The 18,314-nt window shown below is 42.3% G+C and overlaps 1 protein-coding gene across 1 annotated transcript in view; it reads right to left on the bottom strand.

The window, feature by feature from the left end:
- The window catches only part of PIPOX (pipecolic acid and sarcosine oxidase), a 74,417-nt gene that overhangs the window by 44,982 nt on the left and 11,121 nt on the right, over nt 1-18,314 (bottom strand). Inside the window, exon 2 of the mRNA XM_066599567.1 lies at nt 16,798-16,946. Within this exon, the coding sequence (XP_066455664.1) occupies nt 16,798-16,946 (149 nt within the window). The remainder of the gene's footprint in view (nt 1-16,797; nt 16,947-18,314) is intronic.

Below are 18,314 nucleotides of genomic sequence, written 5' to 3'. Positions count from 1 at the left end.
TTACTTTTTGCAGACTCCACAAAGTATATAAATTTAGCAGTAATTTTTCACATTTACTAGCAAATTTCAAAATCTAAATTTTTTAAGGACCAATGCAGTTCAGACATAGTTTTGCCGAGCCTGTATATCAGAATCCCCCATGAATTGCCCCATTTTAAAATCAGCACCCTTCAAAGTATTCAAAATGGCATTTAGAAAGTTTATTAACCCTTTAGATGTTTTACAGGAATTAAAGGAAAGTGCATCAAAAATTAGAACAGTTCCTTTTTTCTACTGATTTTCAATATAAAACCTTTTTTTTATATAAAACAGTAGGAGTTAGCAAAGAAACAAAACTTGGAATGTATTACCCAGATTCCGCAGTTTTTAGAAATGCCCCATATGTGGACGTAGCCTGTTGTATGGGTACATGGTAGGTCTCAGAAGGAAAGGAGCGCTTCTTGTCTTTTTGAATGCAGATTTGGCAGGAATAATTTTCAGACCCCATGTAGTGTTTGCAGTGCCCCTGAGGTAGCAGTACATTTGAAACCCCCAATAACTGACCCCATTTTGGAAACTACACCCCTCAGAGAATTTATTAAGGGGTGTAGTGAGCGGTTTGAACCCACAGATGTTTGAGGAATTTTTTTTAACAGTTTGAGTTCAATACAAAAAAATCACATTTTTCACATAATGTTCAGCTTTAGGCCCAGATTTATATTTTTTACCAGTGGCAGAAGGAAAAAACGTACCCCATGATGCGTTACCCAGTTGCTCTCGAACACGGAAATGCCCCATATGTGGACGTAGCCTGTTGTATGGGCACATGGCAGGACTCAGAAGGATAGGAGCGCTTCTTGGCTTTTTGAATGCAGGTTTTGCTAGAATAATTTTCAGACCCCATGTAGTGTTTACAGTGCCCCTGAGGTACCAGTGCATTTGAAACCCCCAACAACTGACCCCATTTTGGAAACTACACCCCTCAGGGAATTTTTTAAGGGGTGTAGTGAGCGGTTTGAACCCACAGGTATTTGAGGAATTTTTTTTAACAATTTGAGTTGAGAACGAAAAATTCACATTTTTCCAATAATGTTCAGCTTTAGGCCCAGATTTTCATTTTTCACCAGGGGCAGAAGGAGAAAACATAGTCCATAATGCATTACCCAATTACTCTCGAGCACGGAAATGCCCCATATGTGGATGTAAACTGTTGTTTGGGCACATGGCAGGGCTCAGAAAGAAAGGAGCGCTTTTTTTGAATGCAGATTTTGCTGGAATAATTTTCAGACACCGTGTAGTGTTTGCAGTGCCCCTGAGGTACCAGTGCATTTGAGACCCCCAACAACTGACCCCATTTTGGAAACTACACCCCTCAGGGAATTTTTTAAGGGATGTAGTGAGTGGTTTGAACCCACAGGTATTTGAGGAATTTTTTTTAACAATTTGAGTTGAGAACGAAAAATTCACATTTTTCCAATAATGCTCAGTTTAGGCCCAGATTTTTATTTTTTACCAGGGGCAGAAGGAGAAAACGTAACCCATGATGTTACCCAACAGGGAAATGCCCCATATGTGAATCTAAACTGTTTTTAGGGCGCAGGGCTCAGAAGGGAAGGACTTAGCATGTGGCTTTATGTACAAGCTGTGCGAAGTACATCAGGGTAAAACGTCAGGGCAATAAAAAAATTAAAATTTCAGGGACGTGTGGTAGATCTTAAAACACTCATTTATACAGAGGCCGGATTGTGTGGGGCACGTTTCACACTGGTATCTGGTGTCTTTTCTTATCCCCTGTTTGTAGCACACTCTGCACCTCTTTTAGGTCCTTCCCTTCGTCGCAGTGGAGGGAATTTCACTGAGAAAATGCTGCCCTGGTACAATTCTTGTGGCCTCGCTTCCAGAAGTACTGGGCCTCTCCCCCACCTCCTGGTCCCCAAATATTAGGTCCTTGATAACTTCCTCTTGAAATTCAAGGAATGTCCCCCTGTGGCCTGCACCTCGGAACAGCACGTAGGCATTATACAGTGCCATCTGTACGAGGTGCACGGCCAGTTTTTTGTACCACACCCGTGTTTTCCGCATGGCTCTATAGGGCTCCAGTACCTGGTCTGATAGATCGACCCCTCCCATGTACTTATTATAGTCGAGGACGCAGTCTGGTTTGGGGGTCTCTGCACTGGTACCTCGTACTGGGCAGGGGGTACTGCTGTGGCCGTGTATTGTCGTCAACATAAGGACATCCCTCTTGTCCTTATATTTAACGCACAATACATTGTCGCTGCATTGGGCCCGGCTCTCACCCCTTCTGAGCAGTTGCCCAAGCAGCGTCTTAGGGAGGCTTTTTTGATTTTTCCGAACAGTGCCACATGCCACTGTTCCTCTGGAAGCGAGGCACTGAAACAGGGGGACACTGGTATAAAAGTTATCCAGGTACAGATGGTAACCCTGGTCTAATAGTGGGTGCACCAGTTCCCACACTATTTTCCCTGTTACTCCCAGCACGGGGGGGGGCATTCTGGGGGCTCAATTTTAGTGTCCTTCCCCTCGTAAATACGGAACTTGTGGGTGTACCCTGATGTACTTTCGCACAGCTTGTACAACTTCACACCATACCGTGCCCGCTTACTGGGCAGGTACTGGCGGAATTTTAGCCTCCCCTTGAAGTGTACCAGGGACTCGTCTACTGCAATGTTTATCTGTGGGGCATACACCTGGGCAAACTTGGCGTTAAAATGGTCTATTACGGGCCTGATCTTATACAACCGATCGTAATTGGGGTGATCGCTGGGGGGGCACAGCTGGTTGTCATTGTAGTGCAGAAATTTTAAAATACACTCAAAGCGCGTCCTCGACATCGCCATGCGGAACATTGGGGTGTGATACAAAATATCGGTAGACCAGTACGCCCTGATTGTTGGCTTCTTTATTAGCCCCATGGTTAGTATAAGCCCCCCAAATTTTTTTATCTCTGGTGCATCCACAGGGGTCCACTTATCGGGTCTGGCATAGCTGGAGGTGGGATTTTCTTCTATAAAATTCTGGGCGTACAAATTCGTCTGGGTAACAATATGGGCAATGAACTCTTCAGAAAAAAAAAACTTGAAGAAGTCCTTCCCTCTGAGCCCTTCCGTGTCAAATTGAATCCCTGGGTTCCCAATAAAATCAGGGATCTGGGGTCTGTAATCTTCCGGGGTACTCCAGTGAGCATCTGATGCATTGGGGTCAGTGGCGGTCCTTGGACGCCTTCTCGGGGGTGCAGGGAGCTCAGACTCGCTGGATGAGGATGAGGAGTCGGAGAATGCCAAAAAAGTGGGGTCGTCATCACCACTACCTGAGTCCGAGTCTGATGCAATGATTGCATACAGTTCCTCTGAAGTGTACCTCCTGCGGGCCATATTTATATAAAATGGGGCACACGGGGAAAAAGTTTTATTAGATGGGACACTGCGGGATGGGGTGACCACGGGACGGGGGTCGGAAAGAACGCGGAAACTTATGTGGTGTATTCACGTAAGTGTTTTTTTTTTTTTCTTTTTTTTTTTTTTTACACAGACGAATACACTGACACAACACGGACTAACGACACACTACACACTAGACGGACTAACGACACGCTACACTAACTAATGACGGGTGACGGGACAGGTAACGAAATGGGAACAACAGGAACTTTTTTTGTTTTTTGGGGGGTTTTTTTACACAGACGAATACACTGACACAACACGGACTAACGACACACTACACACTAGACGGACTAACGACACGCTACACTAACTAATGACGGGTGACGGGACAGGTAACGAAATGGGAACAACAGGAACTTTTTTTGTTTTTTTGTTGTTTTTTTTACACAGACGAATACACTGACAGTACACGGACTAACGACACGCTACACACTAGACGGACTAACTAAACGCTACACTAACTAATAACGGGTGACGGGACAGGTAACAAAATGGGAACAACAGGAACTTTTTTTTTTTTTTTTTTTTTTACACCAAGGGATATACTGACTACACGCTGCGCTACACTACACTGCTGATCGCACGCTACAGCTCACTCACTACACTTCTGATCACACACTACAGATCCCTCACTCACTACACTACACTGCACTTCTGATCACTCACTCCACTCTGCTACACTACACTGCCTGATCAATCACTCACTACACTCACTACACTACACTGCCTGATCAATCACTCACTACACTCACTACACTACACCACACTGATCACTAACACTCACTCCACTACACCACACTGATGACTAACTCCTCTCCACTACACTGATCACTAACTCCACTCCACTACACTCCACTCCACTCCACTACACTACACTACACTACACTACACTCACTCCCTGCCTAATCTACACTCTAATCGCTCGTTTTTATGGCACACAATACGGTGGTTGCTCTTTCTACAAGCACCGGAAACACACTGCGGTGCTTGCAGACAGAGCTCCTATTCTAAACAGCGCGAACACCGCTGCCGCTCTGTGATTGGTCAGGGAGTTTTTCCCTGACCAATCACAGCGATCGTGGGGGAGGGACCGCTCTGATTGGTCCCCAGCCCGGATGCCTAGCTTGTCTGCCGACGATATCAGCCAAGATCGCTGCTGTGTCGCCGCGATTGTCACCGCGGCGACACTTTAATGACATGACGTACCAGGTACGTCCAGGAGCGGGAAGGGGTTAATGCAGGGTGCAATGCTCTGCACAGCCGATTTTGAGAAAAAAAAAAAATGCAACACAGCTAACAGCAGCCTGCAGAGTACTCCACACAGTTAAATGTGGCCCTAGAAAGGACCGTTGGGGTTCTTGAAGCCTACACTCACTCCTAACACTCTCCCTGCCTAACCACCACTTCTGTCCCTAATGCAGGGTGAAATGCTCTGCACAGCCGATTTTGAGAAAAAAAAAAAAAAAGCAACACAGCTAACAGCAGCCTGCACAGTACTGCACACGGTTAAATGTGGCCCTAGAAAGGACCGTTGGGGTTCTTGAAGCCTACACTCACTCCTAACACTCTCTCTGCCTAACCACCACTTCTGTCCCTAATACAGGGTGCAATGCTCTGCACAGCCGATTTTGAAAAAAAAAATATATATACACTGCTAACAGCAGCCTGCACACGGGTAGATGTGGCCCTAAGAAGGGCCGTTGGGGTTCTTGAAGCCTACACTCACTACAAACACTCTCCCTACAGCAGCTCCAGCAGCAGCACTTTCCCTCAGCTAACTCACAAGGCATGTGTGGCGAGCCGCGGGAGGGGCTGATTTATATACTCGGGTGACATCAGATCTCCCCAGCCACTCACAGCAGGGGGGTGGTATAGGGCTTGAACAACACAGGAGGAAGTTGTAATGCCTTCCCTGTCTTTCTATTGGCCAGAAAAGCGCGCTAACGTCTCAGAGATGAAAGTGAAAGTAACCCGAACATCGCGTGGTACTCGTTACGAGTACCGAGCATCCCGAACACGCTAATATTCGCCCGAGCATCAAGCTCGGACGAGTACATTCGCTCATCTCTAATATCTATCTTTCTATCTATATATATATCCCCTTCCGTATTCCAGCGAATATATTAAGAAGCTGATGGAATTTATAGCTGCATCTCCAGCTACTATATTAATTGTAGGAGAGTTTAATAATTGTCTGGATCCCTGTTTGGATAGATTTAATAAAGGCTCTATAGTGGCTTCTCTTTCCCCAACTGCTTTTGCACATTTACATAATGGAGGATGACATTTTGGAGACATTTTTTTCTTTTTTCTAAAAACTTCTATGTGGACTGTGAAGCTCTCTATGAATATTTGGCTCGGGGGCAATTGCCAACTTCGTCTGGTGATCAGAGAGCGAAATTAGAGTCTCCTTTGACACAGAATGAGTTAAGGGATGCAATAGCACAGCTTCCTAATAAAAAAGTCCCTGGGTTGGATGGTATTCCAAATTAATTTTTTAAGCGCAACCAGGATATGCTTCTGCCACATTTATTGACAGTGTTTAATGAGTCATTGTATGCAGACATACCTCCACCATCGATGAGAGATGCCATGATTGTTTTAATTCCTAAAAGCAGGAAAAGATTTGTCTTCCTCTTATCGCCCAATATCTCTGTTGACCATTGATGTTAAAACCTCGGTGAAGGTACTTGCAAATTGATTACTTTTAGTCATGACTCATTTAACGTATGAGGATTAGTCTGGCTTCATGCCAAACAAATCAACTGCTTTAAATTGCAGTATGGAGAAATTGAGGAATGTATCTGCAGATGATGATTTGTTGTATACGGGGAATGTGAGCAGATCAAGGAGTCCTATTATGTCCATTTTGGATATATTTGGTAGATGTCAGGTCTCCCTATTAGGGTGCATTCAGACAAGAGTGTTTATGAGCGTACATACGTGCGCACATAACCACGCGTCTATTAGAACTATTGGTTCTCTATGGTTTTTTCCCATGTCCGTGTTTTACAGGCGTGCAAATACGTGCACCTGTAAAAGATAGGACATGCGTGTACCGCATAGTTCCGTGGTGCATGTCAATATTCCCCGCGGGGTGTCCCCTCATCACTGTCACAGTGTTCAGTAACAAGAGGACTTCCACGGGGAGTAAAGAATCCCCTGCCACAGCTGTGGCAAAGGATTGCGAAGCTCTCCGATTGATTTAAATGGGGCCGACACCCCCTGTAATGATTTTCGGGAAAGGGCTTTAAATATAAGCCCTTCCCTGAACATCATTCCTATCTAGTGTAAAAAAAAGAAAAAATATATACTCACCTCTCTGCTGCTGCCGGGGCTCAGGTGCGTCTAGCCGCTTGGGTCCCGTCACTGTAATGAAGTCCTTTAAGCAGGTGGGGATTTAAAATCCTAGCCTGCTGAAAGGGCTGCATCTGATTGGCTGAGCGCTCAGCCAATCACAGGCAGTGCTCAGCCATTCATTGAATGACAGCTGAGCGCTGCCTGTGATTGGTCACAGTGCTCAACCAATCACAGGCAGCGCTCTGCCATTCAATGAATTCAATGAATGGCCAAGTGCTGCCTGTTATTGGCTGAGTGATGTGACCAATCACAGGCAGTGCTCAGCTGTCATTCAAAATCCCCGCCTGCTGAAAGAACTTCACTACAGTGACAGGACCGAAGCAGCCTGAGCTCCGGCAGCAGCGAGAGGTAAGTATATATATATTTTTTTACTTTTTACAACAGATAGGAATGATTTTTCAGGGAAGGGCTTATATTTAAAGCCCCTCCCTGAAAAATCACTGCAGGGGTTGTCGGCAGACCATTGCTTTTAATAGGGCCGCCGGCAGCAGCCGCGGACCCATGGGAAGCAATGCTGCACGGACCTGCATTCACGCATGTTTGTGCACAGACATGGGCATGCTGGTTTTGTGTGCACCTATGTACACACAAGCACACACTCGTCGGAATGTACCCTAAATTGTGGGAAGTCTGTAATTCTTCCTTTTGATATATTTCTGCTAATTTGTTTTCTTTGGTACGGGTGTCTGAGAATAAGGTCAAGGTCTGGAATCATGTCCTTTTGTCAAATCTTAGCAAAATGGTTTTGATGCCACAACTACTTTATGTACTTCAAAATTCTGGATTCTATTGTGATATTTATTTAGACTCCATGTGATATTTAGTAGTTTCTTACAGAATACAAAATCTGCTAGAGTTAAATTCAAGGGGATAAACAGACTGGAGGGCTGATTTGGGATGCTTGGATATATTTTCCGGAGTCTCAATTGCAACAGTTGAAGGTGTAGGGAGAAAAAATGGAGTGAGGTTGAATGGCATATTGGTTTCTAAATTGGCAGGTTGTAGCCCTCCTATAATGGTATGTGAGAAAGGGATTAAAGGAGGAAAAAAAGGGGACTATATCCGCCAATTTTTGTTTAACTAAACTATGAGATACATTTAAGCAGATTTTGCAACTAGATGGATTTACTATATACACTCTCCTCTGGAGGAACCCTAAATTACCAGAGTTTTTTCGCCGTGGGAGTAGAGAGGGGTAATCTTTTTGGAGTTGACAGGAACATGGTCGATATACAAACTAAAGGTCAGGACAAGCAGAGTTCTTGCTTAATGATAAGACTAGTCAAGTGTTATGGCAGGTAGGAAGCAAGTATAATGCAATCTAAGCATAAGCTAAGGTTAGGGATGAAGAAGATGAGAAAACTGGGTGAAACAAGCACTGTCAAACCAAGTGTCAGTCAGAATGAACCAATTGCACAGACATTCTGAGAGTCTTTCTTTTAGTTATGAACTATTTAGAGAGTTTATGATGTCCCCTATAGGTATTCTTTCCAGTTATGGTGCAACATTCTTTGGTGAATTTCCTTTGGTGTTCTGGAGCTACAAAGGGTGTAATATCTCATTTATATAGGCAGATGCTTTCTTATTATTTACAGCAATTCCCAATAAGAGAAAGAAAAATGGGGAAAAGCTTTAGGCTATACTTAGAAAGATAAATGGGCCTCAGTGTTGTGTATGATTCTGAAAGTCAACGAATATCGCAATTGTATTTAGTGCGTAGAGATTATCGTGCTCTATTAAAGTTGTTTAACATTTGTCCAAAATGTTATATGGATGGTGCACATTTAAAGCATATGGTCTAGGATGGTGTAAAATTGCATGAATTTTGGAATGGGGTACATGAGATAAATTTAAAAAATAATCTTATCGATATTGATCTTAAGCCTAGCATTTGTATATTGGGTATTGTTGATGAGCATACTCATTTGAGAATTCAGAGAGCATTGTATCAGGCACAGAATTTAATTACTGTCCATTGGATGTAGCCTATCCCCCCCCCCCCCCCCCCGCCCTCTCGGTCACCCCTTTCCTGACAGTAGGAGATTTTGTTGCAAATATAAGATAGGTTATATTTTTGTAAGGGGGGATTTATAAAAAGAGGCTTTTTTGACTAAGTTTACCGAGATCTGGGAAAGAAGTTCTAATATATATATAAATGGGTAGTTCACATTGAGTGCTAGCTGCGTTAGGTATTGGAGAAAAGTTGATGGGATTCTGGGGTGGGGAGAGGTGAGATGGTGAAAAGTTTGTTTTTTGGGGGGTTGATTTGCTTAAATATAGTTATAATTATTTGTATTGTTTGGGTGGGGTAATGATTTGTTTTATGTACTTTATGCTTATGCATATGTAAAGGTCTTGAAATTAAGAGCAACACAGTATGTGGGTTAGGTGACTACAAGCTTTTATTAATTTTTTAAGGCACAGAAAAGTTTGAGGCGATGGGTGTTTCGGTGCGGGGATGACACCTGTGCTCTCGGCCCACCGAAGTATTAAAATGGCCAAGCGTTTTTTAAATCCAATTTTGCGCTACAAAGAAGCTCCCTTTTTCTGACCCAAATCTCCTGCATATACCATTCTGGTCACCTACAACCACCCTAGAAGAAACCACCCCTTAGGATCCTAAAGTGATTGTCTGAAAATTTGGAGATTTTTTGATCTATCCTCAAGATAAGTCATCAATAGATCAGTGAGGGTCCACCGCTCGGGATCCTCGGCCCCGCTGTCCATGTGGTCGGTGCCGTTGTAGCCTGGTTTGGCACTATAGGCACAGTTCCCACTAAATTCAATGGGAGCTGCATCTGCAATACCAACCCAGTCTGCTGCACTATGGATATTGTGATCTATTTTCTGCACTGTTCATACTGACAGCTGTGCTGGAAATCAGCTGATTGGCAGTGATCTTGAGTGGCAGACCCCCACCCATCATCTATTGTTGACCTATCCTGAAGATACGTCATTAATAGAGATGAGCGAGCACCAAAATGCTTGGGTTCTTGCTATTTGACCTGAGCTTTTTGTAATATTCCAAAGCTCTGTTCGAGTAACGAACCCCATTGAAGTCAATGGGAGATTCGAGCAGTGTTGCAATGAACCCACCGGGTGTCAAGGTTTTTTTTTCTCTCTCCTCCAGCCAGACACTGCTGTAGATGTGGGCATGCTTGTCACGTCACAGCAGGAAGTAGTAAAGCAGGGAGGGGCCATAAAATTTTCTCGAACACGGCATGCTGCTTGCTCGAGTAAGCCTTTTCGAACGAGCATCAAGATTGGACAAGCTAGCTCGCTCATCTCTAGTCATTAATAGAAAAAATCCCAACATTCCTGGACAACTCCGTTAATGTATATTCAATAATAAAGCCGTATGAAGTAAGCTCCTAGTGGTGGCAGAAGAAACTACAATATTATTGTAACCTTTAATTCTAGGTTTATGCGGGCGATATAGAACTGTGTATGAGAAAAACAAAAGATCCATTGTGAAATTATCTACTTGCAATATGAAAAATTGTCAACTAGTGTTCATTTCGCATTTGTATTTTTGCTCGGCTTAAAAGCTTTTGTGTCAATGTCAATAATTTTTCTAAAGGTAAAAATTCCAGGGCTCAGAGACATTAATATCAGTGTTGACAATGGCTTTTCAAAAACTAGATAAGCTGAACTCAGCAATGAGAACGACTCTGAGGTTGGATAGTGACAATGCTACAAGCCAGGCTTTTGTCAATGATTGTAGAAACTGCTGTGGGTGTATGAAGGGCAGCTGAAGGGCAGAGTAAGGCAGAAATCATTGGCACAGTAGGATTGCTTTGTGCCCCCTTTGTGTATCACGATACCGACAGATGATAAATCTGCCATTAGGCAGCCTGAGCAAATGAGAGAGATATATTGATGGAAAGGGGTCACGTGCCAATGGAACAAAGGAGTATGTACTTTCTGAGAGCTGTTGAAACCAACTGGGATAATTAATAAAAAAAGAAGTTAATTTGGATGAGAGAAGATGACAGAATTTGAATAATTAATACCTAATGACAGACTGCTGGAGTCCTCTGTCCTTTATCTGAAACCCTTGGCAGCTAGAAATAATTATCTTATGCAACACATTACTAATATGCAGTACAGCTGTGGAGCAAGCCACCAGACTCACAGCGTTTCAGAAATAGGGGGGGGGGGGGGGGTATCAGTCTTGTAGAGGTTCTATTGAATAAGAAGTGCGCACAGTTAGAAATAACCAAGTACATGAACTCTAAACTATTGCAAGGACCTCAATGACCTATCATTGCTTTTGCAACTTAGTTCTCATGTAGCATTTTCACAACTTATGCCTCATGGTCAACTTTTAAATATGTTCCCAAGGTCACCCTCGGTGGCTCCAAATCTTGAATTTTCCACTTATTCCGTAGGCTGGTGCTAAACACAGACTATTCTTCTTGGCGAGACTGCTCTCAATTGTCATAAAATGCTTGCAGTCCATAGGAATGAAAGTTTGCTCATCACATTTGCTAACAGAACTAGAGATAAGCAAGCATACTCGCTAAGGACAATTACTCGAGCAAGCATTGTCATTGTCTTTAGCGAGTACCTGCCCGCTTGGAAGAAAAGATTCAGGTGCCAGCGGGGGGCAGGAGCGGCGGGGGAGAGCAGGGGGAAATGGAGGGGAGATCTCTCTCTCCCTCTCCCCCTCCCGCTCCCCCCTGCTCACTCCCGCAACTCCCTGCTCACCCGCGCCGCCACCCGAATCTTTTCTTCCAAGCGGGCAAGTACTCGCTAAAGACAATGCTCGCTCATCTCTAAACAGAACATGTCTTACAGATTGCATTTGGAGGACTGTAGCTCAATAATTCTAGTTAATACCAGGGATGAGCAGACCCCAATCTATATAGTCAAACTAGGCTCATTATTATGAAAATTTATTTATATAGCCCAATCATCTTCCACGTTGCTTTATATTATAAAAAATTTTTCTTCCCTTGTCTTGCCTATTATTAATAAGGTGGTCCAAAGGTATGGAGACATATGAATTAATGGAAAACAGTGGTTGGGAATGTCATTGTGTTTGTGGCATGTTGCTAAGGGGAAGGGGGCAAATGTGTAAGGGCAGTGTCCAACTTGGTGGTCATTTTGAAAGATGTCATCTTAGAACGAAGTCAATGTTTTCAAATGGGATGGGGTGCATGTGGCATATGAATAGGATAGAGAATTTGAAAATGATATACTTTAATTTATGTCATAGTTATTAGCAATTTTTCCTTTTGTTACAGACACAGATATGGCGGTGAGATTAAGACTTGGGGAGAGGACAGATAATGTGCTGATCTCCGGGGGAGCACAGTATCCAAGTCATTGCAGTGGTTTTCAACAGACGGTACCCTAACAGGCCACCTATCCACAATGGCACAGTTGGCAAATTGATTGCTAAATTTTACCAAAAAGGTTCTGCGTTGGACCTGCCAAAAAGTGGATGTAACAAAACTACTACAGACGAAGCAACAACCATGGCTGTTATTGTTATACACTAATGTATACCCAAAAAGTGTGTGGAGACACCTAGGGGATGAGTGGATATGGGGATGGTATAGTCAATCTTCAAGGAGAGCACCTAGAATGGGTGTGAGAAGACACCTAAAAGCTAAGTTCAATTCAAAGTGACCTTATAAAAAAGGTCTACAATAATTTGGATTTTTAAACCAAACCAGACACCATGCATATACAGACTGCTTCGAGGTGTTGGCCCCTCATCAGTATGCAGTAGGTCTCTGGCTTAGTCTGTGAGGGGCCTATGTAGTGGGTCAGAAGCGGTGTTGTGTCTCCTTAAGGAGACCACCCAAAAAGTGTGTGGGGACACCTAGGGGTCTTTATATGTATGGTGTCTGGCTTGGTTTAAAAATCCCAATCATTGTAGACCTTTTTTTTATAAGGTCACTTTGAATTGAAGAAATGCTGCCATCCAATAGATGGCGCTGTAGAGGTATTTTCCATCTTTCTTATTTGCATAAATTTCCCAGAGGAGCATTGCCTTATAAGTCTCCTTACTTAGCTTTTAGGTGTCTCCACACCCCTTCGGGAAAACACCCCCATATCCACTCACCCCTAGGTGTCCCCACAACTCTCTTTGTGTGTTCTCCTTAAGGAGACACGACACCGCTTCTGACCTTCAACAGGAAGTGACACTCATATTTAGACAGTTGTTTTGGGGGTTTTTGCTTCTTGTTAGAGGAGGAGACTCTGGTTTGGCCAAAATCCCTAGTGATGGTTCAAGGCCTTTTAATGGGTTAGACATTGGCTTATAGGGAAGTAACCTCTAATAAATGGCACTAGAGAGATTGTTTTCTTTCTTCTGGAGTAGAGCTAATTTGCATACCTTTTCCCAGGGAGCATTGTCTGTAAGACTCCCTACGCCAGCTGGCAGTCTTCACAAGGAGAAACAGCACCACTTGAGAGCTAGTAAGAGCTAAAACACACATATCTGATAGGGCATTTATTTTCCTTCTTCTTTAGATGACATCTGTTACCTGTAGTTCTAAATTTATACTGGGAGGGATGTAGGCTACATTAAGTTAACCTCAATGATGGTGTGGCAGGTAGTGGTATTACGACGCAGATTCAGGATATGATGCAGCAAAGTTATGCAATATTCATCTCAGAACAAGGAAACTAAAACAAGTAATGTACTCATAATGAGCAATTAGTTTCATTTTTTACTATAAGCTTTCCTAACACAGATTACAGCTAACTAAATCCTAACATCAATAATACCTTATGCACATCAAGTAACAACAGTAATAACAGTAATATGGGCAACAGTAGCAAAAATGTTAAGAGAAGATAGGTACTATTAACCGCTTAACACCACGGGACGTAGGTTTACGTCTTGGCAGTGTGGTAGTTAACACAACAGGATGTAAACTTACAGAACTGTCTGTGACTGATAGCCGGCCTCCAGATTGATGAGAACACCAATGCCTGTTCTTAACCCCTTATATGCCACGATTAACCCTTTCCAATCCATTTATTTTTTCTCATCCATTCTCCCCAACTCCAAATAAATTGGAGCTGGGAAGAATGAATGAGAAAAAATAAATTTTCCCTTCACCCTCCTGATCTGACAGAGTTCAGAAGGGTGCAGGTGGTCACTACATCATGGGGGGAATCCCTTCTGCCTCCCAGCTCGGCGATCATGTGACAGCTGGGGTCAGGTGACACCCAGCGGTCACATGATCGCCAGGCGGAATGCAGAAGTAATACTTCCGCATTCTCCCTCTAGCCTCCCGGCTCAGCGTTCATGTGACAGCTGGGGGTCAGGTGACACCGGCAGTCACATGATCGGCGTCCGAAACCTCCGTGCATTACATAGCGCTAATTGAGCGCTATGTAATGTGTAAAGGAGAAGGTAGAAAGGGTTAAAAACCCTTTCTGCCTTCTCCTTGGGGGTCCTCGATGAGGACCAGTGCAGGAGTGCATCTGCACCCGATGTGTCTGATGATCGAGTGCAGATGCACCCCTACACTGCAGTGTCGGGCCTTTCCCGACATCGGAGCTGTGGAGGAAAATCATTATGTCAGGGCAGGCCCGACATTGGATTGGAAAGTGTTAATATATATCCCTCCACATTCCCTCTTTGACCTCATCAGTCCTCCACAATGTAATCCGGTATCTGGGCCTGCCACGGCCTGTGATCACTATGGTGAGCAATAATGCATTGCACTACAATGCATTATCATAGCTATCAGAGCTTTTATGGTCCAAGTCCCCTAAAGGAACATAAAAAAATATAAAAAATAAAACTAGTGTTAAAAAAACAAACAAAAAAAAAACACGAAAACTACCTCCTTTCTTGTGCACTTTCTGGTTTGTATATATAAAAAAAGAAAAAGCTGACAAAAACCCACATATTTCATATCATCCAATCTGTAATGACCTGCACAATAAATTGAACACACTATTTATGCAGCATGGCAAAAAACATTAAAAAAAAAACGAAGTCAAAATTTTTTTGGGTTTATTTTGCTTCCCAAGAAAATGCAATAAAAGTGATCAAGAAAGCCGCATATATCCCAAAATGGTACCAATAAAAACTACAGCATATCACTCAAAAACAAACCCTCACAGAGCTCAGTCCATGGAAAAATAAAAAAGTTATAGAACTTTGAATGCAAAGATTAAAAAAAATCCTAAAAAAGGGATTTTATCATACAAAAGTGGGAAAACTTACAAAACAAAAATAATTTTGGTATCATTGTTATTATACCAGCCTGCAGAAAAAATATCATGTCATTTATGCTGCATTAATAATGTTGTAAAAACTCTCACAAAAAACACATTGATGTGCTTTCTGTCCCTGTACTCATTTTAAAAAAAATAAAAGTTGTACAATAATTAAATGTACCCCCAAGCTTGTACTAATAATAACTACAGTTCACCATGCAAAAAACAAGCCCTCATATGGCCAAGTTGATGGAAAAATAAAAAAAGTTATGACTTATGAAAAGTGGAGATGAAAATGCCCAAAATAGGCCACGTCCTTTAGGGGTTAAACAGAAATATGATTCACACAGTTTAAGGGGTTAACACTTTGATATTAATAACACAGTCCATTTGAAATACAATGTACAACTTTCACCGGATGCTATGATGCATCACACCCCTATGGCCCTAGCACAGTCTGCAGCCACAAGTGTTTTAACAGTTCCAGTCCTACATAACAATCATGCGTAACTGACAGCAGAATTGAGGCTGGCCTCACTTACAGTATGTAGCAGTAGTGACTTTTACCAATTCAGGCTAATCCGTAGTCAGGAGCATTCCTCAGCCACAGTTTCCAGAAGTATTTATTTCCATCCACACTCTTTACTCCAATGGATCTCCTGTAGTACAGCAGATAATCCCATGTCCTCTTGGAGTGAAAGCCCTCACTTTTAGCCTCTGCAGCAGCAAGATGTTGATCCTTCTTTGTGACTCACGCAGTATGTTTTGGGTAATTCCTTGTCTCACAGTTGCTATATGAATACCACGATGTGTGTCTCACTGCACAGCTAACACTTTCCTCTGCAGTATGTAGCAACACCGAGAACCCTGGTTTCAGCTACACCCTCCGCTCTATCTCTCAGTCCCACTGCTATCTCCTGATGGCACAGTAGAAAATTACCCTTTTATATCAGGGCATCCCACCCTCTGGAAAGTTCCTATTGAGCATGCTCACTTCTAGTTGGCAGAAATCTGGCACAAATTTTGGCCGAAACTGTATTCTTGGAGCAATTTTTGGCACATCTATCTGCTCAACATGACAACAGTTTAACCCTTTCAGGGTAGCTCTTTACAACGGTACTAGTACAAGTCTCTTTTCCATATGACATGACCAACATTCTTCTCTCAGGATTCCTGTTCACTTGATTCTTTCGTGATTTGTTTACAAAACCCTCAGTGTGAAACTCTGAACTCCCCTCATTGATATATGGAAGTCCTGTGATATCACATCAGTAGGGTCATTTCGATTTTTCTTGTTAACTGTTGTCAACACTGTTGCATTCAGTCTCTACTATAGAAATTATGGAACATGTAGGACATAAATCTGGAAAAAGTTTAATGATGATACCGGATGGTATCATGATAGAACTCTAGGCAAGATGAGCAAAATTAAAGTCATTTTTCACTGGACAGAGTTCTAGAAAGCTAAGACATGGACAGTTGCTTTAACTGTTAGTTTACCAGTAACGGACATAGGGGAAATCAAGTGAGTCCATTGTGAATTTTGTGAACTGGGTAACAATAGCGTATCTTAGATACAGTATTTTTTCACTCAAGTCAACATTGACTACTAATAACCTCTGGTCATAAAAGTGTCAGATTCCATCTCCTGCATAAGGTTCCTACTGCCCTTCGAAAAACAAATGCAAATTGTTGATGAGAGCATGGCCAAAGTCATCTTATTTCAAGGCAATCAAACTTGGCCAGAGAGCCCAAAGCTATGCAAATCGTTATGCCCTCACAGTAATTTTTGATACGTCACCTATACAATTTGATTCCAGACTCCTTCTCCAAATCTGCCCAAAGCTGGTAACTCTCCTCCATCATGTTAGTGTAAAAAGCTTCTGCATATGCTCTACGAATTAGTCTTGTCTGCCCATGAGAGCTGCCTCTGGAGTGAGGGAGGGGGAACTGAAAGAAAAATGACATTTTTACAAAAAGGTATTCCTGTCAAAGCACCATATACAGGTTCCTTTTATGTAAAAGCGATGTAAATTTCTCTGTGCTTTCTATTCTATCCAACTAATTATATACATCCTTGGTGACCAGATGTCTTCACGTCTCAAAAGAGATTTGACATTCGGCTAAAGACAGTCCCATGGCTGGCAAGTACATCTTATTATGTTTCAATCTCGCTGTTGCAGTGTATACTGCTATGTAAAATGCATTAGCATATTAAAATGGATAACTTCCAGTCCTATTTTCTATCGGAAGAAACAATTACCTTCTTTGTGCAGCTCCCCGGTGAGCAAAGTTCAAGGTCAAATACATATTAAAGTCGGATAATAATCCCTTTATCAACCACCTCCTTTCTTCCAAGTGTGACATATAGATATTGCTCCAGGCATTTAAAATCCTAGGTATTATGGATAAGTGCTATGTTTATGGTTATCCAAAAAATTGTCTGCTTTTGAGATTGACGAGGTAGATGTTTACCTCTAATATCACCAAGTGCATTCCAGCTGGACAATCCGGGAAAAAAATGTAACAACTAGAGTCTCTATTGTGTCCATTGTCACCGTGGCGGGCATTTAAAAGCAGAAAGTAGGCCAGTAACCTATATTTATTTCCATCTTGCATGAAGAACCATCTGGTTCACCTTTTGCAATTTATTTATATTGAAACAGTTTTTCAAATCTAAAGAAAGGAATGGATTTTGTCTGCTCAATTGCACCAAATGTTAAAAGGATAATTGGTAAGAAAATGTTACGGTCAGAGAAAAGGAACCATAAATGATCAGCTAAAATGACTGTAAACTACAACAATGCTGCTTAAAACAGAAGCTATATGCTGTTTATGACAACTTGCCCAAATCACTAATAGATCCTTAAGGAAAAGTAAAAACAAAAGACATAGACCTTCGCCATACTATATATTTATCAGCATTCTAAAACATATTCCAAAAATTCTAACAGCTTGAAAAGCTTTTCTTTCCATAAGTTTTGATGGCGTTTTTTAAATCTAGTGTTATCTTGTTAATCGGTTTTCAAGTTTTTTTTGAAGCCCTATTGAGAAACATGCAGAAAAACAAATGCTACCTAGAGCATGCTGGGGGGAGAAATTTTTGTATCACTTTTTGGGCATCTTTTTTTTGCCTTCTTCGGTTTAAAATGCAACAAATTTAACAAATGTCTCCAGATTTTGATTAATTTGTTGCATCTTTTTAAAATTTGTTTATAGATATCTAGTAGAAATGAGCAAGTGTACTCGCTAAGGCAAACTACTCGAGCGAGTAGTGCCTTATGTGAGTACCTGCCCGCTCGTCTCAAAAGATTCGGG

Source organism: Eleutherodactylus coqui, chromosome 4, assembly GCF_035609145.1.
Source record: "Eleutherodactylus coqui strain aEleCoq1 chromosome 4, aEleCoq1.hap1, whole genome shotgun sequence".
Classification (NCBI taxonomy): domain Eukaryota; kingdom Metazoa; phylum Chordata; class Amphibia; order Anura; family Eleutherodactylidae; genus Eleutherodactylus; species Eleutherodactylus coqui.
Note: the sequence above shows the minus strand (reverse complement) of the source record. Positions and strands in the feature narration are given on the sequence as shown.